The 16,004-nt window shown below is 72.6% G+C and overlaps 2 protein-coding genes across 2 annotated transcripts; one reads left to right on the top strand and one right to left on the bottom strand.

The window, feature by feature from the left end:
- Positions 1 to 23: 23 nt before the first annotated feature.
- Positions 24 to 6,820, top strand: EPOR (erythropoietin receptor). Its single transcript, XM_082334052.1, has 8 exons — positions 24 to 159; positions 1,149 to 1,278; positions 2,138 to 2,316; positions 2,798 to 2,949; positions 3,549 to 3,702; positions 4,421 to 4,508; positions 4,653 to 4,740; positions 5,333 to 6,820. The coding sequence occupies exons 1-8, from the start codon at positions 60 to 62 to the stop codon at positions 5,651 to 5,653; spliced, it is 1,212 nt and encodes a 403-aa protein (XP_082190178.1). The 5' UTR covers positions 24 to 59; the 3' UTR covers positions 5,654 to 6,820.
- Positions 6,764 to 8,545, bottom strand: SWSAP1 (SWIM-type zinc finger 7 associated protein 1; the record flags this gene model as incomplete). The annotated part of the gene is made up of 2 exons (XM_082334053.1): positions 6,764 to 7,578; positions 8,306 to 8,545. The coding sequence occupies 2 exons, from the start codon at positions 8,543 to 8,545 to the stop codon at positions 7,096 to 7,098; spliced, it is 723 nt and encodes a 240-aa protein (XP_082190179.1). The 3' UTR covers positions 6,764 to 7,095.
- Positions 8,546 to 16,004: the final 7,459 nt, after the last annotated feature.

Below are 16,004 nucleotides of genomic sequence, written 5' to 3'. Positions count from 1 at the left end.
CCTTATCAGCGGGGGGGGGGGGGTGGGGGGGCAGCACCCAGCGCCCAGCACCCAGCGCCATGGCGGGGCCCGGGGCGCTGCTGGCCCTGGGGGGGCTCCTGGCCTGCGCCCGGGGGGGGGCGGGGGGCGCGGGGCCCCCCGGGGACTTCGAGGTGGAAGGTAGGGGGCGGGGGGGGCTTGTGCAAGGGGGGGGGTGCTTGTGCAAGGGGGGGGGGGCTTGTGCGGGGGGGGTGCTTGTGCAAGGGGGAGGGGGCTTGTGCAAGGGGGGGTGCTTGTGCAGGGGGGGCTTGTGCAAGGGGGGGGCTTGTGCAAGGGGGGAGAGGGCTTGTGCAAAGGGGGGGCTTGTGCAAGGGGGGGCTTGTGCAAGGGGGGGTGCTTGTGCAAGGGGGAGGGGGCTTGTGCAAGGGGGGAGAGGGCCTGTGCAAGGAGAGGGGGCTTGTGCAAGGGGGAGGAGGCTTGTGCAAGGGGGGGGCTTGTGCAGGGGGGGCTTGTGCAAGGGGGAGGGGGCTTGTGCAAGGGGGGCGCTTGTGCAAGGGGGAGGGGGGGTGCTAGGGGGTTGGGGGGAGGCCTTGTGCAACCCCTTCGTGCAAACCCCCCGTGCAAAAACCCTTGTGCAAACCCTCCGTGCAACCCCCCCGTGCAAACCGCTTGTGCAAACTGCTTATGTGAACTCTCCTGTGCAAACCCCCCCCATGCAAACCCCCCATGCAAAGTCCTTGTGCAAACCCCCTCGTGCAACATCTCCCCGTGCAACACCCCCAATGCAAACCCCCTTGTGCAACCACCTCGTGCAGCCCTCCTGTGCAACATCCCCGTGCAAACCCCCTGCGCAAACGCCCTTGTGCAAACCCCCTCGTGCAAAATCCCCCTGTGCAATCCCCTCGTGCAAAATCCCCCTCTGCAACCCCCCGTGCAACATTCCCTTGTGCAAACCCCCTCGTGCAAAATCCCCCTCTGCAACCCCCCGTGCAACATTCCCTTGTGCAAACTGCTTATGTGAACCCCCCATGCAACCCCCCCATGCAAACCCCCTCATGCAAACCCCCCTGTGCAAACCCCCCTCGTGCAAACCCCTCGTGCAACCCCCTCGTGCGAACCCCCCGTGTGCACCCCCGCGGCCGCCCGGTGCCCACGGTGCGCTGCGGCAGCGGGGGTGCTGCTGGCGGAGGAGCCCCAGGACCCCAAGTGCTTCTCCCGGTTCCTGCACGACCTCACCTGCTTCTGGGAGAGCGACGCCGCCCCGGACCCCCGCCCCTTCCGCCTGCAGTACCGCCTCGAGTGCGTGACCTCCGACCCCTGACCCCTGACCCCTAGTACTGCCTCGAGTGCGTGACCCCTGACCCCACCCTGACCCCTCCACACTGCCTGGTGACCCCTGACCCCACCCTTGACCCTGACCCCACGGGGCCCAGACCCTGCAATGACCCCTGCCCCCGGTGCCCCCTGCCCTTTACCCTTGGTCCCCCGACCCCGCTGCCCCTTGACCCCTGGCCCCTGACCTTGACCCCCAGCACCCCCTGACCCAGGCGCCCTTTGACCCCAATGCCCTGGGCCCCTGCCCTTTGCCCCGGTGCCCCCAGTGCCCCTTGACACTGGTAACCCCTGACTCCAGGCAGGAGCCCTGGCAGGGCTGGGCCCGTGACCCCTGACCCCTGCCCCCGCAGGCAGGAGCCCTGGCAGGGCTGGGCCCGTGACCCCTGACCCCTGACCCCTGTCCCGCAGGCAGGAGCCCTGGCAGGGCTGGGCCTGTGACCCCTGACCCCTGCCCCGCAGGCAGGAGCCCTGGCAGGGCTGAGCCTCTGACCCCTGACCCCTGACCCCTGCCCCGCAGGCAGGAGCCCTGGCAGGGCTGAGCCTCTGACCCCTGACCCCTGACCCCTGCCCCCTGCCCCGCAGGCAGGAGCCCTGGCAGGGCTGAGCCCGTGACCCCTGACCCCTGACCCCTGCCCCCGCAGGCAGGAGCCCTGGCAGGGCTGAGCCTCTGACCCCTGACCCCTGACCCCTGCCCCCTGCCCCGCAGGCAGGAGCCCTGGCAGGGCTGGGCCCGTGACCCCTGACCCCTGCCCCCTGCCCCGCAGGCAGGAGCCCTGGCAGGGCTGGGCCCGTGACCCCTGACCTCTGACCCCTGACCCCGCAGGCAGGAGCCCTGGCAGGGCTGCACGCTGGCGGCCGCCCGCACGCGCAGGAACCGCTCCCGCTTCTGGTGCTCGCTGCCGCCCACCGCCGCCGTCGCCTTCGTGCCCCTGGAGCTGCGGGTGCTGCCGCCCCCCCCCGCGCCCCCCCTGCACCGCCGCACCCTCTTCCTCGACCAAGTCGGTACGGGGGGGCCCGGGGGATCGGGGGGGGCCCAGGTGGTTTGGGGGGGCGCAGGGGGGCCTGGGGATGAGGGGGGGATTTGGGAGGACCTGGGTGGTTGGGGGGACCCGGGGGATTGGGGGGACCCAGGTGGGAGCAGGGATCTGGGGGGGCCCAGGGGATTTGGGGGGACCTGGGTGGTTGGGGGGACCCGGGGGATCAGGGTGACCTGGGTGGTGGTGGGGGATCTGGGGGGGCCCAGGGAATTTGGGGGGACCCAGGTGGGAGGGGGGAGGAATCTGGGGGCACCCAGGGGATTTGGGGGGGACCCAGGTGGTTTGGGGGGGCTGGGGGTCCCAAGGGATTTGGGGTCCCCAGGGGGCCCAGGTGGGGGGGGATTTGGGGGGCTGCGGGTTGTTGAAGGACACGGGGGCTCGGGGGGCCCCAGACGGTTTGGGGGGGCCGGGGGTCTCCGGGCCCCCCCTCACCACCGCCCCCCCAGTGCTGCTGGGCCCCCCCGAGAACGTGTCCGTGGGGCCGGGGGGGGCGCGGGGGCAGCTCTGCGTGCGCTGGCAGCCCCCCCCCAGCCGCTACCTGGAGTCCAGCCTGGCCTACGAGCTGGTCCTGCAGGCCCCGGGGCTGCCCCCCCGCACGGTGTGGAGCCGGGGGGATCGGGGGGGATCCGGGGGGATCCGGGGGATCGGGGGGTCCCGGGGGGTCCCGGCGTACGGGGGTGGGGGAGCCGCCGGGGGATGGAGCCCTGGGGATCCAGTGGCTCCGGGGGGGTGGGGGGGAACCAGTGGGTCCTGGGGGGGGATCTGGTGGCCCCCGGGGAGGGGGGGATCCAGTGGGTCGTGGTGGTTGGGGTCCCGTGGGTCCCAGGGGGGATCTGGTGCCTCTCAGGAGGGACTGGGGGGAGGGATCCAGCGGGGATCAGGGGGATCCAGTGGGTCCCGGGGGGAGGGATATCCAGTGGGTGCGGGCGGTTGGTGTCCCGTGGGTGCCGGGCGGGGCGGATCCGGTGGGTCCCAAGGGGGATCTGGTGCCTCTCAGGAGGGGTTGGGGAGGGATCCGGTGGGTCCCGGGGGGGGGATATCCAGAGGGTGGGGGTGGTTGGGGTCCCATGGATCCCAGGGGGATGGGGTGGCCCCTCGCACCCAGGGGGTCCCCGGTCACCCCGCTGGGGGGTCCCGTGGGACCTGGGGGGTCCCGGGGGATCCCGGGGGATCCGTCCCCGCTGACGCCCGCCCCAGGTGGGGGTGCCGGCGGGGCAGCGGGAGCAGCGGGTGGGGGCCCTGCGGGGCAGCACCCCCTACAGCGTCCGGGCCCGCGCCCGCCCCGACGGCCTCAGCTACGGCGGCTACTGGAGCCCCTGGTCCCTCCCCGCCACCGCCGTCACCCCCCCGGGTGAGTGGGGACACGGGGGACATGGGGGGGACACAGCCGTCACCCCCCGGGTGAGTGGGGACATGGAGGGGATGGGAGGACATGGGGGGACATGGGGGGACACAGCTGTCACCCCCCGGGTGAGTGGGGACATGGAGGGGATGGGGGGACATGGGGGGACACAGCTGTCACCCCTCGGGTGAGTGGGGACATGGAGAGGATGGGGGGACATGGGGGGACACAGCCGTCACCCCCCGGGTGAGTGGGGACATGGAGGGGATGGGGGGACATGGGGGGACACAGCTGTCACCCCTCGGGTGAGTGGGGACATGGAGGGGATGGGGGGACATGGGGGGACACAGCTGTCACCCCTCGGGTGAGTGGGGACATGGAGGGACTTGGGGGGGGGACACAGGGGGACAGGGGAATGGGGGGGACTTGGGGGGCCCAGGGAGTGATGGGGGGGATTTGGGGACACGGGGGGACACAGGGGGATGGGGGGACGGGAGGGGACATGGGGGGACAGGGGGATGCGGGGAAGAGGGGGACACAGCTGTCACCCCCAAGTGAGTGGGGACAGAGGGACACGGGGGGACACGGGGGGATGTGGGGGGCACAGGGGACACAGGGGATTTGGGGACGGGAAGGGACATGAGGGGACAGGGGGGTGGGGGGGACTTAGGGACACAGGGACGCGGGGCGGGGGGCCACCCACCCACCTGTCCCCCCCCGTCCCCAGACGTGGACCCGGTGACGCTGGGGCTGTCCTGCCTGCTGGCCCTGCTGCTCCTGGGCCTGGGGCTGCTCGGCCTCCTGGGCCACCGCAGGTACGGGGGGGGGACGGGGGGGACGCGGGGGGGCTGGGCGGGCCTGCGCCTCGCACGGGGCCTCGCACGGCCTCGCACGAGGGCTGGCACGGCCTCGCACGGGGCCTCGCACGAGGGCTGGCACGAGGGCTGGGCTGCCCGCAGGCTGCTGCAGGAGAAGCTGTGGCCGCCGGTGCCGGGCCCCGAGCGGGAATTCGAGGGGCTCTTCAGCGCCTACGGGGGCAACTTCCAGGTGGGGGGGGCCCTGGGCGGGGGGGGGTGTGTGTGTTATTGTAGGCCCTACAGTAATGGGGGAGGGGGTTCGGGGGGGCTGGGGGGGTTTAGCATGGGGGGGCAGGTGTGTTAGTGTAGGTCCTACCCCAATGGGGGGGTTGGGGGGGGTTTGGGGGGCTCACCCCAATGGGGGGGTGTTTAGAGGGGTATTTGGGGGGTACCCCAAAGGGGGGTGTTTTGGGGGGTCCTACCCCAGTGGGGGGGTGTTTGGGGGGGTTACCCCAAAGGGGGGGTGTCAGGGGGGTAACTGGGGGGGTTACCCCAAAGAGAGGTGTTTAGGGGCATCCAACCCCAGTGGGGGGGTCCTACCCCAATGGGGGGTGTTTAGGGGGGTATTTGGGGGGGGGTCCCCAAAGGGGGGGTGTTTGGGGTGCCTGGGGTGGGTTTACCCCAAAGGGGGGGTGTCTTGGGGGTATTTGGGGGGGTTCTACCCCAGTGGGGGGGTGCCTGGGGGGGTTTCCCCCAAAGGGGGGGTGTTTGGGGGTATTTGGGGGGTGTCTGGGGGTGCCCAGGGTCCCCCCCCGCGGGTGCCTGACCCCGTGCCCCCCCAGCTCTGGCTGTGCCAGGGGGTGGGGGCTCCCTGGGTCCCCCCCGGGGCCGGCGCCGAGGCCGAGGAGCTGCCCAGCGCCGTGGAGGAGGTGGGCCCCCCCCCGGGCAAGGGCCCCCCCGCCGAGGGGCCCCCCCCCCGCCGCCGCCCCCGGCCCCTCGCCCGCCTCCAGCTTCGAGTACACCCTCTTCGACCCCGGCTCGGCCCTGCTCTGCCCCCGCGCCCCCCCCGGCAGCCCCCCGCCCCGCGGGCCCTACGCCAACCTGGCCCCCCAGAAAGGGGCCCCCCCGCCCCCCACCCCCAAACCGGCGCCCCCCCTCGCTGACGGGGACCCCCCCCGCCCCCCCCTACGTCCTCTGCTCCTAAGGCGGGGGGGGCCCGCGGCGTGGCCGGGGGGGCGCGGGGGGCGGGACGCGGCGCAGGGGGGTCCCCGGGCCACCCCGCGGGAGGGGACTCGGCGAAGTGACGGCACGCGGAGACGCCGTGACATCACGACGGAGGGGACGCGTCACGCTGATGGCACACGGAGACACCGTGACATCACGACAGAGGGGACGCATCACATAGAGATGCTGTGACACCACGATGGAGGGGACATGTCATACTGATGTCACACGGAGACGCTGTGACACCACAACAGAGGGGACGCATCATGCTGATGGCACACAGAGACGCCGTGACATCATGACAGAGGGGACGCGTCACATGGAGATGCTGTGACACCGTGATGGAGGGGACGTGTCATACTGACGTCACACGGAGACGCTGTGACACCACAACAGAGGGAACGCATCACGCTGATGGCACATGGACAGGCCACGACAACGCAATGGAGAGGATGCATCATGCTGATGTCACACGGAGATGCTGTGACATCACAATGGAGGGGATGCATCGCAGGGAGACGCCATGACACCACAACAGAGGGGATGCATCATGCTGATGTCACATGGAGATGCTGTGACACCACGATGGAGTGGACGTGTCACGCTGATGTCACCATGACACCACAATGGAAGGGACGTGTCACAGTGATGTCACATGGACAGGCCACGACACCGCAATGGAGAGGACACGTCATACTGATGTCACACGGAGACGCCACGACGCCACGATGGAGGGGACGCATCACACAGACGCCCCGTGACACGAGGACACAGAGGGGACGCGTCGCCTCGTGACACAGCAAGACAGAGGGGAGACGTCGCGCGGAGATGCTGTGACACCGCGACAGAGGGGACGTGCCGCTCTGATGTCACGCGGAGACGCGGCAACACCATGGCAGAAAGGACGGGTCCGCACCGACATCACGCGGAGACGCGGTGACATCCCGAGGGAGGGGACGCCTCACGGCGCGCGGGGACCCGGCGACACGGAGGGCGCGCGTCCCGCGGGGACACCCCGCCCCCTGCGCGGGGCACGGAATCCTCCTGGCTTTGGGTTTTGGGGTTTTTAATTCCTGTTTTTTACAATAAAGCAGCGCTGGACTCGGCCCGGGTCGCTGCCGGCTGGGGGGGGGCTGATAAGCCTTATCGGGGCCCCCGGGTGCCGGGCGGGGCTCGCGGGGGGCCTCGGTGCGGGGCAGCTGGCGCCCGGGCTCCGCGTCACTGCCCGTGGCCCCAAGGTCCGGGACCGGCGTCACCCCTGGCTGGCGGCCAGGGTCCCCGCCACCCCGGGGGTCCGCCTCACCCCCGTCTCCAGGCTCCGCGTTGGGGCGACGTCAGGGTCCGGGGCTCCGTCTCGCCCCAACACCCGCAGCGGCCGAGCTCACCCCCAGGCCTCGTCCCCATCACCGGCCTCGTCCCCGTCGCTGGCGGTGTCCTCGTCCCCGTTGCTGTCCCCGTCAGCGGGGGCCACGCGGAGCCGCCCGTGGGGGCCGAAGCGGAGTCGCCAGCGGCGAGGGGGGGCCCCGGGACAGGCGAGGCGGGCGCAGAAGCGCTGGGGGGCCCCGGGCACGGGGCGCAGGCGGCACTCGGCGGGGAAGTAGCGGCGCAGGAGGGGCAGGACGTGGGGGCCGGGGGGCGGCAGGCGCAGGGAGGCCAGGACCTGCCCGGGGGGCCGGGGGGGCCCGGGGGAGCGGGCGGCCTCCAGCAGGAGGGCGGCCAGGCGGGCGGGCGCCGCCGGGGCCCCCCCCAGGTACTGCTCCAGCCCGTCCAGCAGCAGCAGCCCGGGGGGCCGGGGCCGGGCCGCCACCGCCGCCAGTTCCCGGCCCAGCACCCCGAGGGTCGGGGGGTACCGGAGCTCCAGCCGCTGGGGGGGGCGGGGCGTGGGGGTCAGGCCCCGCCCCTCTGCAACAGGCCACACCCCCCATAGCATGCCCCCCGCTGAGGATCAGCCAGAGCCCCGCCCACACACAGAGCCCCGCCCCCTGCTGCAGGCCCCGCCCACACGAGGCACACCCCCAACAGCTGACTCAAAGCCCCGCCCCGGCTTCAGGCCCTGCCCACAACCAGAGCCCCGCCCACAACCAGAGCCCCACCCCCTTATCTCATGCCCCGCCCCTGGCTGCATGCCACGCCCACAAGCAGAGTCTCGTCCCTGCACGCCCCGCCCCCTGCGCCGGCCCCGCCCACCCGCACGACGCCCCGCCCACTGGCATCACACTTGCACCCCGCCCCGCCCTCTCTCCGGCAAAACACCGCCCACATGCAGAGCCCCGCCCCCTGACGCAAGCCCCGCCTACTCGCGTCACGCCCCGCCCACCCCGGACAGCACAACATGCTCCCCTACAGCCCCGCCCACCCGCGCTACGCCCCGCCCACCGGCGTCGCGCTTGCAGCAAGCCCCGCCCACACCCGCTCCGCCCCGCCCGCTCAGCAAACACCGCCCACATGCAGAGCCCCGCCCCCTGCGGGAAACCACGCCCCCTCACCCCCGCCCCGCCCACTCGCCGCCGGCCCCGCCCCCTGCAGCGTCCCCCGCTCCTCCCGGGCCGCCCCCGCCTCCCAGCCCCGCTCGCCCCCGGCGCCCCCCTCACCTGCAGCGCCCGCGGGTCGTTGCCGCCGCCGCCGTCGTCGTCGCCGCCCGGGAGCCGCGGGAGCGCGCTGGGCGCCAGGAAGAGCGCGCGGGGCCCGTCGCCGCCGCCCGCCAGCGCCGCCCGCAGCAGCAGCGCCGTCCGCCCGGAGCCCGCCGGGCCCAGCACCAGCACCGGCACCGGCGGCGCCGCCGCCTCCCCCGCTGTCACCGAGCCCAGCGCCCGCTCCAGCGCCGCCGCCATCGCGGCTTCGGCAGAACCCGCGCCGCGCGCCCTCCCCGATGGCGGCCAATCAGGTGAGCCTCGGCCGCGACCCAGCCAATCGGGGGGGAGGTTCCCTCAGCGCCGCTCCCGCCCACCGCGGCCGGCACGCGCGTCTTAGCCAATCGGGAGGGAGGTTCCCTCAGCGCCGCTCCCGCCCACCCCGGCCGGAGATAGCCTCAGCCAATCAGAGGGGAGATTCTCTCAGCGCAGCTCCCGCCCACCACGGCAGGCAAGAGCCTCAGCCAATCGGGGAGCAGATTCCCTCAGCGCCGTTCCCGCCCATCGCGGCCGGCACGCGCGACTAAGCCAATCGGATGGGAGGTTCCCTCAGCGCCGTTCCCGCCCACCGCGGCCAGCGAGCGCCTCAGCCAATCAGAGGGGAGCTTCTCTCAGCGCAGCTCCTGCCCACCGCGGCCGGCACGCGCGCCTCAGCCAATCGGGAGGGAGGTTCCCTCAGCGCCGCTCCCGCCCACCGCGGCCCGAGATCGCCTCAGCCAATCGGGAGGGAGGTTCCCTCAGCGCCGTTCCCGCCCACCGCGGCCGGCACGCGCGCCTCAGCCAACCGGGGGCGTTGCGCGACGCCCTCCCCCGCGGCCCCGCCCTCCCGCGGTTCCTATTGGCCGCTCGGGCCGCCAATCCAGCGCCGACCCCTCCCCCCGTCTCCTAATGCGATTCCGCACACCGCCCCTTTACGCGCCGCCCGGCCAATGGGGAGGCGGCGGGCGGGCGGGGGCGTGGCCAGGCGGGGCAGGGGCGGGTGTCGGTCACCCCCGCGCGACCCGGCAACGCGTTGCCCGGCAACGGCGGGCGGTTGCCAGGCGACAGGGCGGGGGCGGGTGGGGGTGTGCGCGCGTGACGCGCGCGCACCCGCGCGTGCAAAGCCTCGCGCACCGCCCCTGCGCGCGCAGGTGCGCGCGCACGGGCCGCTGCACGCGCCGGCCCCACGCGCGCGCCCACGCGCGGTTGTACGCACACCCCGGCGCACGCGCCGACCCCCCCACCCCCCCCCCCCCGCCTGCGCACACGCGCACTCGTGCGCGCCGCAACGCACGCGCTGACCCCCCCCCCCTCCCCGTGCGCGCGCGCGCACGCACACAGTCGTGCACGGCCCGGCGCGGTGCACGCGCGCGCACACCCCCCACGCGCAGGGTCGCGATCCGGGCTCTGCTGCAGCCCTGGGGACGGCGGGGGTGCACGGGGGTGCACGAGGCTGCACGGGGATGCACGAGGGTGCACGAGGCTGCACGGGGATGCACGAGGGTGCACCAGGGTCGCGCGAGGATGAACAGGGGTGCACGGAGATGCACGAGGGTGCACGGGGACGCACGAGGGTGCACCAGGGTGCACGAGGCTGCACGGGGATGCACGAGGGTGCACGAGGGTCACACGAGGATGCACCAGGCTCACATGAGGGTGCACGAGGGTGCACGGGGATGCACGAGGATCGCACAAGGGTGCACGAGGGTCGCACGAGGATGCACGGGGGTGCACGAGGGTCGCGCGAGGTTTGCACGAGAGCGCGCGGGGGTCGCGTGAGGACGCGCGGGGGTCGCACCAGGCCGCGCGAGGCCTCACCGGGCTGCACGGGGCGGCGGGGCCGGGCTGCACGAGGGCTGCACGAGGGCTCACGAGGGCTCACGAGGGCTCACGAGGGCTGCACGAGGGCGTCCCCTCGGCTACGCGTATTCTCAAGCAATAACAGCGCGTCCGTATTATCCGCCCGAGAATACCCGTCGCCGAAGGGAGCGGGGGCCGGCGAGCGGGGACCCGGCGTCGGGGGGGACCCGGGGGGGGACCCGGGGGTCTGGGGGGGGCCGGGGGAACCCGGGGGGGGGGGGGGCGGGGGCCGGGGGAACCCGGGGGGGGGGGGCGGGGGTCCGGGGCTGCCCCGCCCCTTTCAGCACCGCGGACAGCTCCCCCTCCCCAGCCCCGCTACAGGGGCTCCATAGGGGCTCTATAGGGGCTCTGGGGGTTCTATAGGGGCTCCAAGGGGTTCTATAGGGGCTCTAGGGGCTCCATAGGGGCTCCATAGGGGCTATAGGGTTCCATAGGGGTTCTATAGGGGCTCTGGGGGCTCCACAGGGACTCTAAGGGCTCCATGTGGGCTCCATAGGCACTCTAGGGGCTCCATAGGGGTTCTATGGGGGCTCTAGGGGCTCCATAGGGGCTCCATAGGGGCTATAGGGGCTCCACAGGGGTTCTATAGGGGCTCCATAGGGACTCTAAGGGCTCCATGTGGGCTCCATAGGCACTCTAGGGCCTCCATATATGCTCCAAAGGGGTTCTATAGGGCTCCATAGGGGCTCCGTAAGGACTCTAAGGCCTCCATGTGGGCTCCATAGGCACTCTAGGGGCTCCACAGGGGCTCCATAGGGGTTCTATAGGGGGTCTAGGGCTCCATAGGGGCTATAGGGGCTCCACAGGGACTCTGAGGGCTCCATGTGGGCTCCATGTGGGCTCCATAGGGGCTATAGGGGCTCCATAAGGACTCCAAGGGCTCCATGTGGGCTCCACAGGGACTCTAGGGGCTGTATAGGGGCTCCATAGGCACTCTAGGGGCTCCATAGGGGTTCTATAGGGGCTCTAGGGGCTCCATAGGGGCTCTAGGGGCTCCATAAGGACTCTAAGGGCTCCGTGTGGGTCCCACAGGGACTCTAGGGGCTGTACAGGGGCTCCATAGGGACTCTAGGGCCTCCATATGGGCTCCATGAGGACTCTAGGGGCTCCATAGGGACTCTATAGGGGCTTGATAGGCACTCTAGGGGCTCCACATGGGCGCTAGGGGCTCCACAGGGGCTCTATGGGGGCTCCATAGGGGCTCCATGGGGGCTCTAGGGGCTCCATAGGGGCTCTACAGGGACTCTAGGGGCTCCACAGGGGCTCTATAGGAGCTCTATAGGGGCTCCGCGGGGGCTGCCCGGCCCCGGGGGCTCCGCTCTCGGGTGGGCGGCCCCGCACGGCCGCCGCAGCCTGAGGGCCCGGCCCTAGGCCCCCCCCCCCGCAGCCCCCGGCCCCAGGGCCCAGCCATAGGCGCCCCATAGGCCCCCCCCATACGGCGCGGCCATAGGGGCCTGCGCCCCCCCCGCCCCTCACTCACCGCCGCCGCCGGAGCCGCCGCCCGCCCCGCCGCAGTCCGGAGGGGCGGGGCCGAGGGGGGGCCTGGACACGCCCCCTCCGCCCCGCCCCGCCAGGCCACGCCCCTTCGCCGCGCCCCGCCTCGCCGCAGTCCGGGGGGCGGGGCGAGGCCGTGCCACGCCCCCTCTGGCCACGCCCATCGCCCCCCTCCCACCGCCCCCCCCCCCCCCCCGGCCGGCGCCCGCTATAGGCGCCCTGCGGGCAACCTATAGGCGCCCTGCGGGCACGTGGGCTGCGGCCACGCCCTTCCCTCCCTATAGGCTGACACCCCCTATAGCCACGCCCAGCCCCCATAGGCACCCCCAGCCCCACGGGCAGCCCCCAGCCCCTATAGGCACCCCCAGCCCCTATGGCTGCCCATCAGCCCCTATAGGCACCCCCAGCCCCTATGGATGCCCATCAGCCCCTATAGACACCCATCCACCCCTATAGACACCCCCCAGCCCCTATGGATGCCCATCAGCCCCTATGGACTCCCCACAGCTCCTATAGGAACCCCCCACCCTGTAGACACCCATCCACCCCTATGGACATCCCCCAGCCCCCATAGGCACCCCCCAGCCCTTATGGCTGCCCATCAGCCCCTATGGATTCCCCACAGCTCCTATAGGAACCCCACAGCCCTAGGGACACCTCTCGGCTCCTATAGATAGCCCCCAGCCCTACGGATGCCCCCCACCCCTATAGACACCCGACTGCCGTATAGACACCCCCCCAGCCCTATAGACACCTCTCAGCCCCTATAGGCACCCCCAGCCCTTATGGCCACCCATCAGCCCCTATGGACTCCCCACAGCTCCTATAGGAATCCCCCACCCCTATAGACACCCCCCAGCCCCTATAGGCACCCCCAGCCCCTATGGACTCCCCACAGCTCCTATAGGAACCCCCCACCCCTATAGACACCCCCCAGCCCCTATAGCCACCCCCAGCCCCTATGGATTCCCCACAGCTCCTATAGGAACCCCCCACCCCTATAGACACCCCCCAGCCCCTATAGACACCCCCCAGCCCCTATAGGCACCCCCAGCCCCTATGGACTCCCCACAGCTCCTATAGGAACCCCCCACCCCTATAGACACCCCCCAGCCCCTATAGGCACCCCCAGCCCTCCAGCGACCCCCCCAGCCCCTACAGCCCCCCCAGATCCACGTCCCCTATAGCCACCCCCTACGCAGACACGGGGACACGGGGACGTCACACGCAGCCACTTTATTCCCCCCTCCCCTGCACACGCGTGTGCCCCCACCCCTGCACACGCGTGTGCCCCGTGCATGAGTGTGCCCCCGCCCCCTCGCACACGTGTGCCCCCCTCGCACACGCGTGTGCCCCCACCCCTGCACACACGTGTGCCCCCCACCCCCGCACACGCGTGTGCCCCGTGCATGAGTGTGCCTCCGCCCCCTCGCACACGTGTGCCCCCCCAGCCCCCCGCACACGCGTGTGCCCCCACCCCTGCACACGCGTGTGCCCCGTGCATGAGTGTGCCCCCACCCCCTCGCACACGTGTGCCCCCCCAGCCCCCCGCACACGCGTGTGCCCCGTGCATGAGTGTGCCCCCACCCCCTCGCACACGCGTGTGCCCCCAGCCCCTTCACACGTGTGTGCCCCCCCAGCCCCCCGCACACGCGTGTGCCCCCACCCCCGCACACGCGTGTGCCCCGTGCATGAGTGTGCCCCCACCCCCTCGCACACGCGTGTGCCCCCACCCCCTCGCACACGCGTGTGCCCCCCACCCCCTCGCACACGCGTGCCCCCCCAGCCCCCCGCACACGCGTGTGCCAGGCGGGGGCTCTCCCCTTGCCCCCCCCGTGCCGCCGGTGCGAGGGGGCGGCCGCCCCCCCCATCCCCGGTGTCGGGGTCCCCCCGGGCGGGGGGCGCTCAGGTGACGGCCGGGAAGTCGGCACGGCGAGCCTGGGGGGAGGGGGGCGATAGGGGACCCCCCAACCCCCCCGGACACCCCCAGGGGGCCCGGGACCCCCCCCGTGCCCCCCAGGGGGTTGGGGTCCCTCCCCAACACCCCCATAGGGCCTGAGACCCCCCTCGCACCCCCCCCATAGGGTCGGGGTCCCCCCATGGGGTTCAGGACCCCCCCTGTGCCCCCCCCCATAAGGTCGGGGTCCCCCCATGACCCCCCCCATGGGGCCCAGAACGCCCCCAGTGCCCCCCCATAGGGTCAGGGTCCCCCCAGACCCCACCATGGGGTTCAGGACACCCCCTGTGCCCCCCCTAGGTTTGGGGTCCCCCCCCAACACCCCCATAGGGCCTGAGACCCCCCCCACACCCCCCCATAGGGTCGGGGGCCCCCCATGACCCCCCCCCATGGGGCCCAGGACCCCCCCAGTGCCCCCCCATAGGGTCAGGGGCCCCTCATGACCCCCCCCCATAAGTTTGGGGTCCCCCCCCAACAGCCCCATAGGGCCCACGACCCCCCCAGTGCCCCCCCCCCTGGGGTTGGGGTCCCCCCCAGGCCTCCCCAATGCCCCCCCTAGGGTCAGGGTGCCCCCATGACCCCCCCAGTGCCCCCCCATGGGGTTGGGGTCCCCCCAGGCCCCCCCCATAGGATCAGGGTCCCCCCACGACCCCCCCGGTGCCCCCCCATGGGGTTGGGGTCCCCCCATGACCCCCCACACCCCCCCATAGGATCAGGGTCCCCCCACGACCCCCCCGGTGCCCCCCCCATGGGGTTGGGGTCCCCCCATGACCCCCCACACCCCCCCCATAAGGTCGGGGTCCCCCCACGACCCCCCCAGTTCCCCCCCCATGGGGTTGGGGTGCTGATCCCCCCCCCCCCCAGTTTTGGGGTGCCCCCCCTCACCTGGGTGACGCTGATCTCCTCCAGGGGGGGCTGGGGGTGCGGCAGCTCCGGGGGGGCTCTGGGGGGACCCCCCCTCCCCGCCCCCCCCCGCGCTCTGGAAGTTCCCCACCACGCAGGTCACCTGGGGGGGGGGCAGGATTTGGGGGGGCCCTTGGGGTTACGGGGGGCAGGGGGGCCGGGGGGGGGGTCTCCAGAAAGGTTTTGGGGGGCCCAGAGAGGTTTTGGGGGGGGGGGGGGGGGTCCCAGTCAGGTTTTGGGGGTCCTGAAGGGGTTTTGGGGGGTGCTGGGGGGATTTTGGGGGGCCCCAGTCAGGTTTTGGGGGTCCTGAAGGGGGTTTTGGGGGGGTCCTGGGGGTGTTTTGGGGGGCCCCAGTCAGGTTTTGGGGATCCTGAAGGGGTTTTGGGGGGAGCTGGTGGTATTTTGGGGGGCCCCAGTCAGGTTTTGGGGGTCCTGAGGGGGTTTTGGGGGGTCTCAGTCAGGTTTTGGGGGTCCTGAGGGGGTTTTGGGGGGTCCTAGGGTGTTTGGGGGGGTCCTAGGGAGGTTTTGGGGGACCCCATGGAAGTGTTGGGGGGGTCCCAGAGAGGATTTGGGGGTCACTGGAGATTTTGGGGGTCCCCGGAGCGGCTTGGGGGGACCATGGGGGCCACAGAGCGGATTTGGGGGGTCCTGGGGGGGATTTGGGGTCTGGGGGAAGTTTTGGGGGGCCCAGGAGAGGTTTTGGGGTCCGGGGGGAGGATTTGAAGCAGGTTTTGGGGTCCCAGAGGGATTTGGGGACCCCGGGGGGGGTCTGGGGGTCCCTGGGGGGGGTTGGGGCAGGTTTTGGGGTGCCGGGGGGCCTGGGGAGCCCTGGGGTCATTGGGGGTCCCAAGGGGGGGTCCCAGGGAGGTTTGGGGGTGCCGGGGGGCCCCGGGGGGGTTGGGGCAGGTTTGGGGGTGCTGGGGGGCCTGGGGATCCTCGGGGGGTTTGGGGGCAGGTTTGGGGGTGCAGGGGGCCCTGGGGGGGTTGGGGCAGGTTTGGGGGTGCCGGGGGGCCCCAGGGGTTAGGGGCAGGTTTGGGGGTGCCGGGGGGGCCTGGGGCAGGTTTGGGGGTGCTGGGGAGCCCTGGGGGGGCTGGGGCAGGTTTGGGGGGGTGTGGGGGGGCCTGGGGCAGGTTTGGGGGTGCGGGGGGGGGGCTGGGGCAGGTTCGGGGGGGTGTGGGGGGGGCTGGGGCAGGTTCAGGGGTGCCGGGGGGGGGCTGGGGCAGGTTTGGGGGCCCCGGGGGGGCTGGGACAGGTTCGGGGGTGCCGGGGGGGCCCCAGGGGTTAGGGGCAGGTTTGGGGGGTGCTGGGGGGGGCTGGGGCAGGTTTGGGGGTGCGGGGGGGCCCCGGGGGATAGGGGCAGGTTTGGGGGTGCGGGGGCAGGTTTGGGGGTGCCGGGGGCAGGTTTGGGGGTGCGGGGGGGCCCCGGGGGGCTGGGGCAGGTTTGGGGGTGCTGGGGCAGGTTTGGG

The sequence above is a fragment of the Platalea leucorodia genome (assembly GCF_965183815.1).
Source record: "Platalea leucorodia genome assembly, chromosome: 29".
Classification (NCBI taxonomy): Eukaryota; Metazoa; Chordata; class Aves; order Pelecaniformes; family Threskiornithidae; genus Platalea; species Platalea leucorodia.
This window is presented reverse-complemented; position numbering and strand designations above follow the sequence as displayed.